The following is a 16,769-nucleotide window of genomic DNA, read 5'->3' as shown; positions in this document are numbered from 1 at the left end:
AAAGCATTTTGCCAGTCTAATTCACGCCTCCTCAATCTCAGAGTTACACCTTGTATTAGGTCTCAATACGATCCTGTTTTAGCTCCACTCTTCTTATCTAGTGAAAGTTTGACTAATTTCAGCAATTTTGATATGATACATAGCAACTTTCGTACGACTTCCACCAAGTTCCATATAGGCCTATGAACAAGATAAAGATTCCTTATAACTATTCATTCGAATTGCAGCAGAGAGAGAAAACTGTAGAGTTGACATGTTTTTAACTGTTTCCTATCTGTTTAAACTTTTGAGACAAGTGATAGTATAACATGGTATCGGAACAAAAAATCTCAAATTCATGTAGGACTGCCTAAACCGCCTAAATCCTCATTCCTATGAACACCGGGTCTGGTTAGCTGTTCCTAACTTGAACCAATTCACCATAACTTTTGGAGCATAGTCCATAAATGGAATTTTTTATATTTAGGGCAATGCATGTGAGGTGAAAGTCTCTGTGGCTTGCGGGCAACGAATTTCTGCCGGTGTGAAGCTAGATTTCAATAGATCCTACAAGATTTGTGGACACCTACTTCAGTCGATGAACCCATACTGCTCCTCAGGCCTGCTTAGTGCCCATATCGCTCCCCATACCTAGTATAAATCAATCCTCCTTACAATGATGCTCAAATCTCATAGCCCAAGGATCCTATCAAAACCATCTGCAATTTGTTGATTGAATTGTAGGCTTGTAGCCAATAGGAGCAGCACCACATAAAGAATAGGTGCGGGGCTCACATGCTTTGAATAGGTGAGCTCCACGCTCCAAATTGCTTAAGTAAGTTTCGCACTTAACTCTCTTTGCGGGGACTATCGGAATTTGCTGCAATTTCGTCAACAAATTGATGTTAATACTATTCAAAGAACACAAACATTACTGACAACAAAATTTGTAAAATTGGTGGATGGTTTCCTTATCTTACCATGTCTAAAGAAAATTATCTACTGAAGATAGAAAAATTTTAAAATTAAGCCTCCCTACAAAGTTACCGTTAGAAAAACATAAACATAAAAACATAGAGTTCTATAGTGTTTACATTTCTTTTAGAATTCACAAATAAAGATCTTTAGTAAGTGTTCTACAATGCATAATAATGCCTCTCATGTTCAGATTTTAAAGAACTTAACGATAGTGTTTTATTACAAGAACAAAACATATATACCCACAACTTAAATGCTATTTGATGGAGAATAGAAGAGAGAATTGAGAGAGATTCAAAATTTCGAATTCTGAAATGATTGAATGAATAATCTGATTTTAATTTTCATCCCATGGGTTATTTATAACCAACCAAGAGATACAACTCTTAGTTATGGAAGTTACATATCCAAGAGATACAACTCTTGTGATTTTATAGACCAGTTTCACTATGAGTATATTGAAGTCCAATTACTAACAGTTACATATTTTACTCTTAGAGATAAATATACAGTATTATGGACCATACATTCATGAGTATAAGACTATATAAGTTAACAAAAACCTAATTCTTTAATTAACTAAACGGATCAAACCCCAACGATAACCCACTACCATACGTTAACTTTACGTCAAATTTGTGACTCTAATAAAAAAATTATATCCAATAACGAAGCAGGCATTGCCGTTTAGTCAAAGGCCTCTAAATTCCAATAGACATTAATGCATGGTGAATGGAAACGTGTTGGACCTACTCCAAATTTCCAACTTTAATGGGTTGATAGATTGGTTGACAAGTCGACAGAAAAAGATGGTGGCCAATGGCCATTAGACTAGTTGATTAATGGTCGTGGTTAGATATATCACGATGATTAATCAGAGCCTTGAAACGACACTAAAAAGCTTAAACAATGGATAAATGTTATCCACTCCAAATTCTCATCAATGAGTTGATATTAGATTGATTAAAGTCAATAAAATGACTCTACTGGTTGATTTTGAAGGATGTCTTAAATTATAACTCGATTTAATAGAGAATTAGTCGCTTCAAAAGCCAACTATGATAAAGTTAACGTGGAAGATGTTGACACAAAATAACCTACACCCATCGCTCGAGCGATATTGAATAAGCGATTGAGTAGATTTCAGTGCGCGAGTGCTGCCGCTCGATAGGCGTTTGGACAGTGCCACTCAACAGGTGCTCGAGTAAAGTAACAACCATCCGCCACCAAGGTGTGGAGCGGAGCTAAAAGAGAAAGCATTTTTATATTAGATTCAAAAAATTACAGCAGTAATTTGAGAGTTGGGATGGGTTAAATTTGGTGGTTAGAAGGACACAAGACTTTGATGTCAGTGGAATTGGGCCCAGTCCCAATTCCCCAGGAGACAGAGGGAGGTCGAGTCTTTTAAAAGAACATAAACATATCTAAAACGACAAAAAATCTACTGCAGTTTTAACCCAAATGAAACTCATCCAATGGCTTGTCTCTGACGCCCACGCGTGTGGACAAAGAGACATAGACGGCTCAGATTCTGAATTCGACACGGCTGGAGCCAAGCTGCAGCAGCCGCCTTAAGATTCTCGGAACGAAGAGTCATATACCCACTAACTCACCACGTGTCGAATCGTCGGCCGCCTGATCCCACTAATCCCACCAACAATCTCACGTTTCGAAACTACCCACGTGAATCCATTCTTATCGACAAATAAACGGTCCAGAGACACCCACGTGTCACGCTCGATGCAATTATTACCCCAACGATCCAACGGACCCCAACACCTCTCCACCTCAACGCTGCAACTCCACCCACATTCCCGGAGCTCCTCCCTGCTTACCCGCCCTGTCCCCCAAACCCTACCGTTTTTCCCTATTCTGCCCCCCGCCTTTCCGCCCAATTCCCTCCCCCTCAAACTTTGATCTCAGATTCTGTTCATGAACAATTTTTCCGTTCCCTACACTTCACTTTTTCTCCAATTGGTTGCTTCTTTTTCTTTGCTTTCTGATATGAAACTTTTTTGTACCTCAAATTTTGTTCAGTTGGTTCTTTGTAGATGAAAAGTTTTGGAATTTAATCTATTTGATGAAATTCAATTAGACCCAGGAGAAATCTCATAGCTGAAAAGTTTTGGATTTGGTCTATTTTGTGAATCTTTATGGGAGCCAGAAACTTTTTAAGCTGAAATTTTTGGAATTACTTGATCAAACCCATATAATCTTTCAGCTTACAACTGTTGACATAGGTCTTCTTTTTTCTGAAATTTTGTCAGACCCATATGATTTTCTAGCTCAAAGTTGTTGAATTGGGTCTTCATACTTCAAGCTAAAAGTTGTTGAATTTGGTCCATTTTGTTGAATTGGATCAGACCCGGAAAAGTTTAAAGGTCAAAGTTTTTGAATTGGGTCTAGTTTGTGAAGCTTAAGCAGACCCATAAAGCGGAAAGGTTTTGGTTGGCGATGGCTGATTCGGACAACGACTCAGGAGGGCAGAACAACAGCAACAACGCAAACAGCGACTTCTCCGCTCGAGAGCAAGACAGGTTCCTCCCCATCGCTAACGTGAGCAGAATCATGAAGAAGGCATTGCCGGCAAACGCCAAGATCTCCAAGGACGCAAAGGAAACGGTGCAGGAATGTGTGTCGGAGTTCATTAGCTTCATCACTGGGGAGGCCTCTGACAAGTGCCAGAGGGAGAAGAGGAAGACGATCAATGGGGATGACTTGCTGTGGGCGATGACTACTCTGGGGTTTGAGGAGTATGTGGAGCCGCTCAAGATTTATCTGCAGAAGTATAGGGAGATGGAGGGCGACAAGACCGCGGTGGGCGGGGGGAGGCAGGGGGAGAAGGACGGTGGTGGCGGTGGATCCGGCGGGGGTGGTTCCGCCGCCGGCGGTGGTGGAAGCGGTGGTGGGGTGAGCTCGGGGAGTGTTGGGGGTGGTGGGTTTAATGGGGTTGGGGGAGGAGTGTATGGTGGGATGTATGGTGGGGTGATGGGGCATCATCAGGGACACGTGTACGGCACTGGTGGGTATCATCATGTGGGTATGGGTGGTGGTGTTGTTGGGAAGGGTGTATCAGGCGGCAGCGGCAGTGGCGGTGGTGGTGGTGGAGCTTCCATTGTGAGGTTAAGGTAGGTGTGTGTGCTTGATGGACTAGTGAAGAATATGATAAAATGACTTTGTGTTTAGGGTATTTTAATTTGCTATTTTTTTGTACTAAAAATCTTGTGGAGTTTAGAGAGAGGATCTCATGTGTAATTGTGGAGAAGAAGACATTATATGACGCATAGTACTAAAAACTGTAACCTCTAATGATAGAGCATTTAGTTCTGATCAAGGGAAAATGTTTGTATCATAAAGGTTTCGCCTGTAGAGTTGTTCTGTTTCTTGTCTCCCTCATGTTCTTTAGTTGGGTGGTGGTGAATGATATGGGATCGAGTTTCTCTGTTTCTACTTTCATGGCGCCTTGGAAATCTGGAAACGGTTGAACTGACAGTTTTTCTTTTTTTTTTAGTTTGTGAGTTTTGACAGTTTCTTTAAGAAAAGGAGGGTTTGCATGTGGTGATGATGTACATGTTCTTTTGAGGAAAGTGATTTTTATGTCTCAAGTTTAGCCATTTGTCTCTTGGTTACGTGTGTTGTGTGTGTGCCAAATAGGGAAAGAGCCACTCCGTTTAGATTGGCCTGTATTTGTCATACAGAAATTTCTCTCCTTGCTTACCAGGTGTTTCCATTTTTGAGTTTCTGGTGGCTGTATAAAGACAGGGTGTTGTGTCATTCATTCATTCATTCATTGTCTTGCTGATAGGTACCTTTTATGATGAAAGCATTTTGGGAAACCAATTTTTGTGGTGCTCTTCAATTCTTCTGGTTTCAGGACATTATAGGAAACATAAACAACACACGGAACTTCGTATTTAGTTGGTTGTTGGTTGGAAGGGCTGTTGCAAAGTAACAAAGATTTCGTTTTTTTTTTTTTTTGACCACTTCTAGAACTTCCATTTGGATAAGGTCTCCGTCATCATCTAAACAACTCATTAACATGTTTTAAGTTACTTTTCAAGTAAACAAAACAAAACAAAAAAAAAAAACATTCACTTAAAAACACGTTAATCCATTTCAAAATAAGCGAACCTATAATTCATATATTCAGATTTTCAACAATAGCACAAACAGTAATGTAGGATCTCTTTGTTTGAAAAGGAGTTTACCAATGAAGTCCAATCTCCCTTAAGAAGTTTCTTTAGTGGTGCTTCTTACTTTCCTAGTACGTTCAACTTGTAAAAATACCTTCATCACTTGAAGGATAGAATTTACCAAATCAATGTGGCCGACATAAGCTATGTGGTACTTTTAACTTGCATCATCATGTGTGTACATAATCAAGATACAAGCTATACTCGTGGCATTGCGAGTAATGGCTTCCTCATGAGTAAGGTTAATCAATTTTTACGTTTCCATTGCCTATGAAGATCAATCAATCTTGTTTTTGGATTATATGATTTAAAGCGTCTTTGTCGTTATTAGTGTCTCAATGCTACAAAAAGTTGATTTTAAAATCGGGATCCCCTGCAATTGGTTGCCCATATTGCATGGTGTCAACTTGGACAGTCAATTGAAAGAGTGTCTCGATCGGATCCACCTGTTCGGAAAAGCTATAATTCAGTCAACAAATGTAATTGTAGCCAATCCCTATCCACTGATTCTTTTTGGACCTCACACTCGCATTCAGCACTACATTGAACTGTATAGACACCTATATGTTTCAAAAAACGCATCGTCTTTAATTCATAAAATTCTTTCCCCTTAGTTAATTATGTTAAATTAGCTTCCATAGAAAGTAGTTTACTTCGTATCTTTACTTTGGAGTCAACTACAACGAATGGAGATTAAAGGCTTTCAAATATTCTTGCGCGAAATCGATCCTTGATGAAAGGAGGATGTTTTGACAAATTTCTGTGATTTTTACCGTTGCTTTACCATGCTTTATCCGGGCACAATTACTAGGAACATTGTATAATGCCACAATAGTCTCTCATTCAGAAACTTGTGCTTCATCCATTCTGTAATAATGGAATGCCTTTTTCCTTATCTTTGTTGATGATAGTATATGCCACTAAAATTCTGGACAAAAGTATCAGGAAAAAAAGCAAGTGCTTTATTTCTTGTCTGGCTCAATTCTCTCCCTCTCCCTCTTGACCATATGAAAGATTTCGAAAGCTTGATCGGAATTCCTTGCAATTCTCTGTCCAGATTATAAGGAATTTTTTACAGTTGTGAAAACCTCCTGTTCAGTCAAGTGGATCTTATCGAAAGCCTCTTACAATTATCCACCCGCATAAGATTCCTAATTATAGAGAATTCGGGTCCGAATATTCGGGTCTTATCTTTTTTGAATTTTTTTAAGGGACTTGGAGGGCTAACTACTCCACTTAACAAGCCAACCGCCATTGTTTTTATCTTGCTCCACCAAAGAACTTTTGGCCACTTTATCCCAAAAAGTAGATGAAGGAAAGTGAGGGCTAATTTATGCAGTTGGGCAGGCAGTTCAACAGCTATATGTCCTTCTCCCTTGATCCAGTGTTGCCAAAATTCCCCATCCATCCTTTTATGAAGACCAATTGTTGGGCTACCCAATAAAGTTTGTAAAGAGCCCGAATAGTCAAGTTCAACAGTATGTGTTCAATCCAATTCTACTGAAGTGGACAACCCAAGATGCCTCGACCACTTAGGTGTTCTCTTTGTCATAATTTTGAGTAATTAAGCTTAGAGTTAGAGTTGACAATTTTTAACACGACTCGTAAATTCGATACAGATTCAACATAAAATTAGTAAGTTAAGGTTGAGAGGTTTGACCTGTTTAATTAAAGAGGTTGGGTTAGATTTACTCGTATAGTCTTATACTCATATCTCAACACAATCCAAACATGACATGTGACATTTAAGATTGATAGTTTTTTACACGACCCGCAAACCTAACACGAAATTAGTAGGCTAAGGTTGAGAGGCTTGACCTGTTTAATTAAATGGGTTAGGTTAGAGTTGATCACTCCAAAAATGATATGACTTTTAAAATTATAGTAATTACTATTAGACTTGTAATTGATTATTATTGAATTTCGATCGCCACCTTATTTTTTGAGTGACATAAAAGAGACTTCTAGCATTACTCAATACTCATACATAAGATGGGGTATTAGAGTAATGATTAAATTCACACTTTTTTAATCGGTTTATCAAATAAATCCTGATCAAATTACATGACTTGTCTAAATTATTGTGAATTCAAATTAATACATATGAAAAGTTTTTATAGCAAAAAACTTGGAAGTAATTCACTCACAATTCACTTCAAAAGTATAGAAATACAAAGATAGTTACAGAGCTTGCACTATGTGCAAAGACTTGAACCCCTAGCCTAGAGAGGAAATGCTTAGAGTATTATAATTTTTTTCACAATTTTTCTTAAAGTGGCGTACGTGGTACTAGTTCATATAGTACTATCATGTCAGTTACAATCAAATTTAATTGTTTAAGTAATAATATGGACAAACAATTTAATTTATAAAAAAAACTTGTAATAAATATTATAATATTCTTAGTATTACTTGCTTAAAAAAAAAACTCACTATTATGGTACAAGTTTTGTTAGTGTTAAACAAACTAGACAAGGCGATAGGAAGGACAAACAAGACTAACAACAGCCTGGACACAGTGGAGTGAGCTCTGAGTTGAAAATAAAATCTCAACCGTCAGATTATTTTATTCCAACACTAATGAGGAGGTGCCTGGTGGGGAAGCATCCGCTGATGTGGCACCACCAAACAATCGCTGTCCACGTGGCCCTACTTCATACGCCATCGTCATACCAGCCTGGCTGGTTTTGGAGCTCACTGCTCTACCGACACATTTGGGTCCCATTAGCCTAACCACATATAATAAACAATAGATAAAACAACATAACATGATTAAAAGTAAGGGAGAAAGAGAAGGAAACGACACCGTGCTGCTTATAAAAATAGCATATTTGGTAACCATTTGATTTAGACAAAAGGAATCCTATATATCTAAGATCAAAAGTCATACATTCAAATGTTATGTCAATTTCAGTGACAGTCAAGCACAAATAATTACCCTTTCAAACCCCTACATTTGTAATTAGAAAAATATTAAAAACCATTTTTATTTCATAAATATTACACAATGTTTATGTAACGGTCCAAATGATATGATTCTTAATTTTTTTTTATTGAGATATTTGTATAATAAAAATATAATTTATATAATTATTCTTTCACTAGATCTAAATTTATTTATGCATAGCAAGACCAAAAGGGTATAATTTAAAAATTGTTCCTTTGGTGGGTGATACTTTTACATCCCATGCACATGGCATCTTTTGGCTTTGATCGATTTCTAGCTAATGGGACTACAAGAAATTGTGTGGCCCCATTGCTTTCTTCTTCTTCTTCAATAAAGTAAATGTTCCATACTTTCATAATTGCTCAATATAAATTTGAAATTTGAATGTAAATATGCAACATTAAAAAAATCTCAATGTAATATCACCTAAAAATTGAGTTTAATTATGCCAAAATAGGATCAACATCCCTTAAAATTTCTTGTCTAATTGTACCCGGTTTAAAATGGGAATGAGAGAGAGAGGTAAGTGCAGGATTGGGTCATTAGGGGCAACTGCGAAGTGGACGCTAATGAGCAACTATTAGCGTCGACTTTTGAAAGTCGACGCTAATAGGTGATTATTAACATCAACTTAGCAGTGGACGCTAATAGTCAACCCAAATGATTAGTATTAGCGTCCACTGTAAAGTGGACGCTAATATACTGGCGAAAATTATATTAGAGGTGGAAAAACTATTAGGGGAGACAAAATACCTATTAGAGTCAATAAATGTCGACGCTATAGTGGACGTTAATAGCGTACAATTTAAATAAGATATTTCAAAATATTATTGTCTATCAAAATAACTTTTGTTGGTGCAATTGAAAAAGAGTAGAAATTTGAGGACTTGGTACTCGTTACCATGTCTAATTTGCTTTGAAATTATATTTGTATTTGGCAAAAACAAAATGGAGGAAGTTGAATCAAAGAAGTATGGCAAGTATCATGTGTGAAGGAGAAATTTTGTCAACAAACCTTGTAAAAATCTATTAAAATATCAGAAATTTTAGTTGCATGTAAAAGATGTACAGTGGGTTTTGCAAGGTAGCTATCTAGATTTTCCAAAATGGCTTTCTTTCTTCCATAATTAAAAACATTTTTTAAAATATTCATAAAAAAAAAAGGGGAAAGCACATTTTAAAATATTATCCATAATCTGTGACCATAATGAACCCTTTTATGGACCCCATCCAACCTAATGCCAAGCTAGCTAGCATATACTGTCATGCAACAAATTGCTTCTATACTCCTTACTTAAGTCACAACAGTCACTTTGTTCTTCCCACTCCTCCACTTCAAACTTCAAACCTCCTCCTCCTCCACAATGAGGCAAGCACCACCTCTCACCGCCGTGCTTGCCCTTCCTCTCTTCTTGTTACTTTTATCCTCGACCGGCAGCCATGCGCACAATATCACGACCATACTCGCCAAAAATCCTGAGTTCTCAACATTCAACCACTATCTCACCCTCACCCACCTTGCCTCTGAGATCAACCGTCGTCTGACCATCACTGTCCTTGCCGTGGACAATGCCGCCATGTCATCCCTCCTCTCCAAGCACCTCTCTCTCTACACCATTAAAAACGTGCTTTCCCTTCATGTCCTCGTCGACTACTTTGGTTCTAAAAAACTCCACCAGATCACAAATGGTACAGCGTTGACTGCCACCATGTACCAAGCTACCGGCGCTGCCCCGGGATCCTCAGGGTACGTAAACATCACCGACCTTAAAGGCGGCAAAGTTGGCTTTGGTGCCGCCGATAATGGCGGCACGCTTGATGCTGTCTATGTCAAGGCTGTGCACGAGAAACCGTACAATATCTCTGTCTTACAAATCAGTCAGGTAAAAAGTGTTTTAATTTCTAGAATATATGCCGAAACTAATTATTTAAATTAAACCCATCTCAGATTCCATCAAATATTGAGCTAAGAATTTGCAAATGAAAACAATGGTCAGGTTTTAACATCGGCTGAAGCTGAAGCGCCAACGCCGGGACCAAGCGATTTGAATTTAACGGCTATCCTATCCAAGCAAGGCTGCAAAGCCTTCGCCGACTTGCTGTTATCCTCGGGAGCCGACAAGACATTCCAAGAGAACGTCGACGGAGGATTGACGGTATTCTGCCCGACCGACACCGTCATCAAAGGTTTCATGCCGAAGTACAAGAACTTAACGGCGCCCCAGAAGGTGTCGTTGCTGTTATATCACGGCATCCCCGTGTACCAGTCCATGCAAATGTTGAAGTCCAGCAACGGCGTCGTGAACACGCTGGCCACAGACGGAGCCAACAAGTACGACTTCACCGTGCAAAATGACGGCGAGGAGGTGACGTTGAAGACGAAGGTTGTGACGGTGAAGATAACGGGGACGGTGAAGGATGAGGAGCCGTTAGTGGCGTATAAGATTGACAAGGTTTTGTTGCCTAGGGAGTTGTTTAAGGTGGCACCGACAGCGCCAGCACCGAAGGCTCCAAAGGCTAAGGCCAAGGGTAAGGCGGCTGACGCCCCTGCAGAGGCTGATGCACCTGCGGATGATATTGTGGGAGATCAGACGGCTGATAATAATGGGGCTGGAGGATTGGATGGTGGGAGATTGGTGATGGTGTTTTTGAGTTTTTGTATAGGAGTTCTGGTGCTGTGATTGGTGGGTACCATACACCCTGGCGCCACACAAAAAGTTCCATTGCCATACAGCTCAATTAATTTCCATGTGAGAGATGATTTTTTATTTTATTTTATTGATAGAACAATTTACTTGTGGAGAAAAAAGAAATAAAAATCATATTTGCTTGGGCCATTTAGTTCCATCATGATTTGTCATGATGTGTGTGTCTGGTATAGGTGCTATTAATTACTTGTCATGTTCTATATGTAATCTGTACAATGTACACATGATTGCTTCCTAATTGAGGTGCACATTTTATGTTGCTTGTTTTAAATATCAGTATGATATATTAGTAAGGGGGCGGAAATTCGAAATCATGAGTATACGATTATATGAGTTGATATGAATATGACTCATTTAATTAATTATGTCAAACACTCAAACCTTGACACAATATGTTTAACTAAACACGTGATACGATTTGACTCGCATAACTTATTTAATAAACAAATAGTGTTACGTTGACATGAACACGACCCGTTTCAACCTGTTTAAAATAAATGGGTTGAGTTGATACAACTACTTGATCTAACATGTTCATATCTAATAGACATAAATTATATACACATTCACAACTAGATTCATAACAATAAACTTGATAATCGATGTCCATAACCATAATTATATACTTTTAAGTTTTTAAAGGTAAAAGTGTAATTTAATTATACAGGTTATGAAGGATAGCACAAATTTGACCCGTTTATTAATCGTGTCTAATTAGGTTGACCCGAATACTATTACACTAAACCTTAACTATCTAATATCATGTCGAATTCACAAGTCGTACCAAACATTGCTAGCATGTTTGAGATTCTTGATAAAGTCCAAGAATAAAAGCTAAGATTTGGCTAATTACCTATCATAAATTAGCATGGAAAGAAGAATTAACTCCTTGGAAAAGTGGTTGAGTTACTTTTATTTCCCTGACGAAATCAGTTGGCAAGTACAAGAGTCGGCAATGGTATATAACCAACAAGATGAGGACCGTCAGGTGTGTCAGAATATCCATTGAACTTCTTTCCACAATGACCAACAATCCTTCCATTTTGAAAGAAGAGAATGACATGAAAAAAAGATAATAGTACTTATTCATTGATTTCAATGTATTACACCTTGTTTTGTACATTAACATGTTGCAGAATCCAAATTTACAGAAAAAAAAAATAAAAAAAAAAATAACTAAACACATTGTATATATATAGAAAAATGAAAGAAAAAGGTTTTGAATACTTGAATGATAATCACCACCATCAAATTAAAGACCCTTGAAGGCAATAGATCGCCACTAGTCATTAGTCCTCATAACCAAAATCACCCCAGCGAACATTATGCTTTGCAGCAAGATAATGCACTCCAACTGGCCCACCGCTACCATATGTGTACAGCTCTGGAGCAACCTTCTTCTCTTCCAATTCCTTCAACAATGGTGTGAATACTGCCCAAGCTGCATCTAGCTCATCACTTCTAATGAACAACCGCCGCTCTCCTTCTATTGCATCAATGAGCAGCCTCTCATATGCATCTGGTACCTCTCTTGGATACCTTCACAACCCAAGTCTTATAAGTAGTAGCTCATAATTACATTGAAAGGGAGGACTAGAAAAGCAAACAATATGTATGATAAGTTGAATTTGCATAAATCTTGTGATTGTTTGCTCTATTTTTCTATTTTTGATTTGCAAAAACCAACCATATGTGACTGCACTGATTACAGAGATAAAGGGTATCGGCAAATTTCCTATGGTAACATATCTGCATAATATAAAAACATATAACAGATTTGTACTTAAAGTCAATTGTATTTTGTTGTCATTTGTTACCTGGCTTTGTAGAGCAAATTAAGGTCACTGCGATCTAATCTCATTCCAAGACCAGGGACCTTGTTGTTGATCTTCAGATATATAGCTTCATCAGGTTCTATGCGAATGACAAGCTCATTTCCAGCTTGATCCAAATCAGTTCCAAAGTTCCTATTGTACAAGTTACCCGGAACATGTCTGAATTGAACTCTAATTTCTGCCCTGAAATTTCATTGCAACAACAAGTTTGGTCATTTTATTGATTACTCTCAACAGTATGCAAGACTGCAAGTGCATAACAAAAGAGCAACCCTCGTCAATCCCTCGTGGACCGGAGCACGATTTTACCTACCGCTTTGAATGGAGAGCCTTGCCGGCTATCATTAGGAATGGAACTCCCTCCCATCTTGCATTGTTTATAAAGAGAGTGGCTGCTGCGAAAGTTGGCGTAAGGCTATTGTTTGATACAGTCATGTCATCAGTATAACCGGGATAACATCTAATGCCATCACAATCACCCTTATATTGACCTACAACCACATCTTCAAGCTGAACAGGTTTCATGGAACGTAAAACCTTAACCTGTTTCAAGGCCATGTTCAGAACATTAGTTATGACATTATGATCATCTGATGGACTAGAGTTTTTCTTTTAAGGCAAATGGAATATTCAGAAGTGTTGATATTGATAGACAGACAGTAGAGATCATTTTAGAAGTTATGTTTCAATACCTTCTCATTCCTAATGTCCTCAGCATCTAAGCTGACTGGTGTGTCCATGGAAAACAGTGCTAGTATTTGCAGCAGATGATTTTGCATTATATCCCGTATGATACCGTAGTTATCGAAGTACCTGAATGAAAAACTAGCAGTGAGAAAATAATTTTATCTATAAAGAGTGAGCCATTCTGGGTAAGGTAGCAATTCATATTTGTATGTCAAGTTTGAGTTATATTGATAACATATATATAAGACTATATAGGCCAACCTCAATTCGATCTATTTAATTAAATAGATCAGATCCCTCAACCTAACTTGCTAATTTTGAATTGGATTTGTGTCAACCATATGATAGAAGGAATGGCATTAAATGACTAGAATGGTAGAAGGAAGCTATTGAACTAACCTTCCTTGTCCGTGTGTCCCAAAATCTTCAGAAAAAATGAACTGTACATTGCGGATGTAATTCCTAGACCATAAAGGCTCAAAAACCAGATTTGAAAAGCGAAGCACCAAGAGATTTTCTACTAGCTCTTCACCCATGTGATGGTCAATTCTGTACAAAGATTAACAAGGTCAAAGCTCTGTGTACACAGTCTGTTCAATGAACCGAAATGCAGAAAAGTAGATACCTGAATATTTGGTCTTCACTCAAATATTGTTTTAAGCCTCGGGTCAGCTCCCTGGATGACTCTGTATCTCGACCAAATGGTTTTTCAACAATGACTCGAATCCACCCGTTTTCTGAAGAAGCACGACGTTGGGCACATCTTGCCACATCCACAAACATGTTTGGGGGTATTGCTAGGTAAAATAGTCTATTTGATAGCCTTCCAGCCTAAAAGAAGCTAAACGTTGAGTATATGGACATACAAGAGCTAAAAACATGATAATGAGAGATCGTCATTGTCTATTGCTATCAAACCCGAGATATATTTTCGATATATTATCACATATCGAAAAGAAAAGCGTTGAAGATGGAATCCTAGATATCTTACTTTATTTGAACAAAGCATAGTACCTCTTTCTCTTTCAGCTTGTTGTCCAATTCCAAGAAATGCTCCTCAGAGCTATATTGACCGGAAGAGTAAAAGCACTTTTTTAAGAATGCATCCATCTTCTCATCACAGTTCTCCCTGTAATCCCTCAAAATTACAGTAATCAGGACAAAAAGGAAAACATAATTGGTTAAAACATACCATATGAAGATACTTTCAAAGTTCAAACACAATTCAATAAAATAGCACCTCTTGTCAACTCTGCAAGTCAGGGTTTTGCTGATTATATTCCTCAGCTCCTCATCAGTCATTATACTCCGTCCATAGCCAAAGATTGTAAAATTCTGAAGTAATAGATAAGGAAAAACAAAAACAGATAAGCAGCTGTAAATAAGTCAAAGGTAAGGCATATCTTACAAAGGAAGTTTAAAAAGCATCATAGAATTGAACCTCTGGCAAACGATCTTCAATAAAAAGGGCAAATAGTGCAGGGAAGATCTTCCTCCTAGCAAGATCCCCTGAAGCCCCAACAACAACAATGCTGAGAGTAGACTCTTCCGGGTCTGTTTCTAAGAAAGGAATGTACTCTTCTTGAGTTGGCTTCTCAACACGTTCTGCAACTGGAGAACTTGCAGGTGCACCTAAACCATAAATCCATTTCAATCTCAGAACTAGCCAATTCGCATAAGCATATAGACAATTAACCAAGAAGAATATCAGTCTCACACTACATTCACCAAAAAATAAAAAGCATACAATTGTGACTGGAAGCAGGGTGATCTGGATCCAATGTTGAACACAAAGAGAAGATTTTTGGACAAGAAAAGAGCCGTTCCTTTTTCTTCCTAACCATTATCATATAGAATTCCAAAACTAAACCATTTGCTAACATTAAGAAGATCATAAATTTCCACAAGTACAAGAAAAACAATCATCATTAAATATCAAGTTTACTTGGCATTTAAGGGTAACACCCTACCCTGTTTTATGAAAATCCATGCTTTTCCAAAGCCACAAAAATACCTTTATGGTTTTAAACAAAGGATGCCTAAACAAATTTGAAGAAACATAATATCAAACACATTGTAATTCATTTAGAGAAGGGCACATGTGCCAGGATCAACATGAAGAAGCAATTTTTCATGTTAAAGTAGAGGTACAAGAACTCACCAGCCTGCAAAGACACAGCCTTTAATGGTTGCACATTTGAAGCTTTGAGCTCAAAATGCTTGTTTTGATGAAATTTTGAATTGTTCTGACAAGCCCAGGTTCCGAAAAGCTTTCTTCCTGGTATAGTCTCAGTCTCATGGCTGAATGAAGATGGTGCAAACAAGGTGGCTGAGGAAGAGGAAGCACTTAAGCGTATAGCCATGCAACTTTGTATGCAAATAAAAGCTTAAGAGTTTCTTCTTGATAAATTGGATTGTTATCAATCATGAAATTTTGCTCCAAATTCAATATAAACCCTGAGCTAATATATAAGAGTATTTCAGTCGTAAAAAAGCAGAGAAATAGCTGTAAGTCTGAAGCAACCATTATGTCTTCTTGCCTCCATACCCTCCATTCTTGCCAGCAAACCCTGAAATAGTTTAAGGTTTAGCAACATAAAAAGATTCACCATCTCCTCTCACCAGCACCAATTGTGGGAACTTCTCTGACTTTCAGATGGGACAGACGCCAAGGCTGTTAAACTACCTAACTTTTTCACTGGGTTTCTATCTGTTTCCCTCTCAACCTTCCCAGCCTAGACAGACAACCTTTGACTTTTAGATGGGTCTGTCATTTTGCCCCTTGTTTACTCGTATCTTGCTATTTTATTTATTTGGCTACTATATTCTTTGAAATTACAATCACACAGAGCTACCCAATAGAGTTATGGAAGTAATGCAGCAAGAGCTGCACGTGAATGAAGAAGAAACAGACACCTCATCCGGCCCCTGATGGACCAATAAAATACTTATCGTGTCTGTTTATATAACAAACATGAGCCCTTCCAGTCTTCCAGAGTGCATAAACCATATATACTTCAATCAGTCTGTGAAAGATTTTACAGCATTTCTCGTGAGATGAGGCCTCGTTTCGTTTGGAAGAGAGATGTGCTTCTCTCTCTCTCTCTCTCTCTCTCTCTCTCCCTCTAACTCTTACTCTCACTCTCACGTACAGATACGCATTGCCTTAAGTTAACTAAGGGTATGGTTGAGATTGCTTTTGAGTGGCCTAAAAGTACTTTTAATACTCAAAAAGTTCGTTTAAAGAAAAAAGTACTCGTTTGGAGAAAAAAATTAAAAGCGTTTTTAATGGTCTAAAAATCCTAAAAATGGCCAAAACGCACTTTTGACAAAAGGTTAAAAAATGAAGCTTTTGCCAAAAAATGCTTCTTGACTTTAAAGTTTTATTTTTCAAATATAATCCCAAATATGCTATAAATCAAGTGGAGCTAGCAATTTATTG

General features: G+C 37.9%; 2 protein-coding genes and 1 pseudogene across 2 annotated transcripts; 2 read left to right on the top strand and 1 right to left on the bottom strand.

The window, feature by feature from the left end:
* Positions 1-2,714: 2,714 nt before the first annotated feature.
* LOC132181036 (nuclear transcription factor Y subunit B-3 pseudogene) lies at positions 2,715-4,347 on the top strand (annotated as a pseudogene).
* Positions 4,348-9,380: 5,033 nt separating this feature from the next.
* Positions 9,381-11,100, top strand: FLA2 (FASCICLIN-like arabinogalactan 2). The gene is made up of 2 exons (XM_059595868.2): positions 9,381-9,980; positions 10,095-11,100. The coding sequence occupies exons 1-2, from the start codon at positions 9,462-9,464 to the stop codon at positions 10,776-10,778; spliced, it is 1,203 nt and encodes a 400-aa protein (XP_059451851.2). The 5' UTR covers positions 9,381-9,461; the 3' UTR covers positions 10,779-11,100.
* Positions 11,101-12,007: 907 nt separating this feature from the next.
* Positions 12,008-15,881, bottom strand: LOC132180320 (glucose-6-phosphate 1-dehydrogenase, chloroplastic-like). The gene is made up of 10 exons (XM_059593107.2): positions 15,489-15,881; positions 14,769-14,959; positions 14,568-14,662; positions 14,342-14,456; positions 13,953-14,158; positions 13,727-13,876; positions 13,333-13,453; positions 12,954-13,183; positions 12,623-12,823; positions 12,008-12,344 (listed from the first exon to the last, which is right to left on the bottom strand). Exons 1-10 carry the CDS (start codon positions 15,688-15,690, stop codon positions 12,095-12,097), a joined length of 1,761 nt encoding a protein of 586 aa, XP_059449090.2. The 5' UTR covers positions 15,691-15,881; the 3' UTR covers positions 12,008-12,094.
* Between the last annotated feature and the right edge of the window lie 888 nt (positions 15,882-16,769).

The sequence above is a fragment of the Corylus avellana genome, chromosome 5 (genome assembly GCF_965113065.1).
Source record: "Corylus avellana chromosome 5, dhCorAvel1.hap1.2, whole genome shotgun sequence".
NCBI classification, from domain to species: domain Eukaryota; kingdom Viridiplantae; phylum Streptophyta; class Magnoliopsida; order Fagales; family Betulaceae; genus Corylus; species Corylus avellana.
The sequence above is the reverse complement of the archived record's forward strand: the minus strand, read 5'-3'. Positions and strand labels throughout refer to the sequence as shown.

Bases quoted from the DNA above. Each gene is read 5' to 3' on its own strand.
- LOC132180320 (XM_059593107.2), bottom strand. From the start codon at position 15,690: ATGGCTATACGCTTAAGTGCTTCCTCTTCCTCAGCCACCTTGTTTGCA. The intron at 14,457-14,567 runs GTGCTATTTTAT...GAGGGATTACAG, and splicing joins ACTTGCAGAGTTGACAAGAG to GGAGAACTGTGATGAGAAGA. The intron at 12,824-12,953 runs GTAGGTAAAATC...ATGAAATTTCAG, and splicing joins AAGGCTCTCCATTCAAAGCG to GGCAGAAATTAGAGTTCAAT.
- FLA2 (XM_059595868.2), top strand. From the start codon at position 9,462: ATGAGGCAAGCACCACCTCTCACCGCCGTGCTTGCCCTTCCTCTCTTC. The intron at 9,981-10,094 runs GTAAAAAGTGTT...AACAATGGTCAG, and splicing joins CTGTCTTACAAATCAGTCAG to GTTTTAACATCGGCTGAAGC.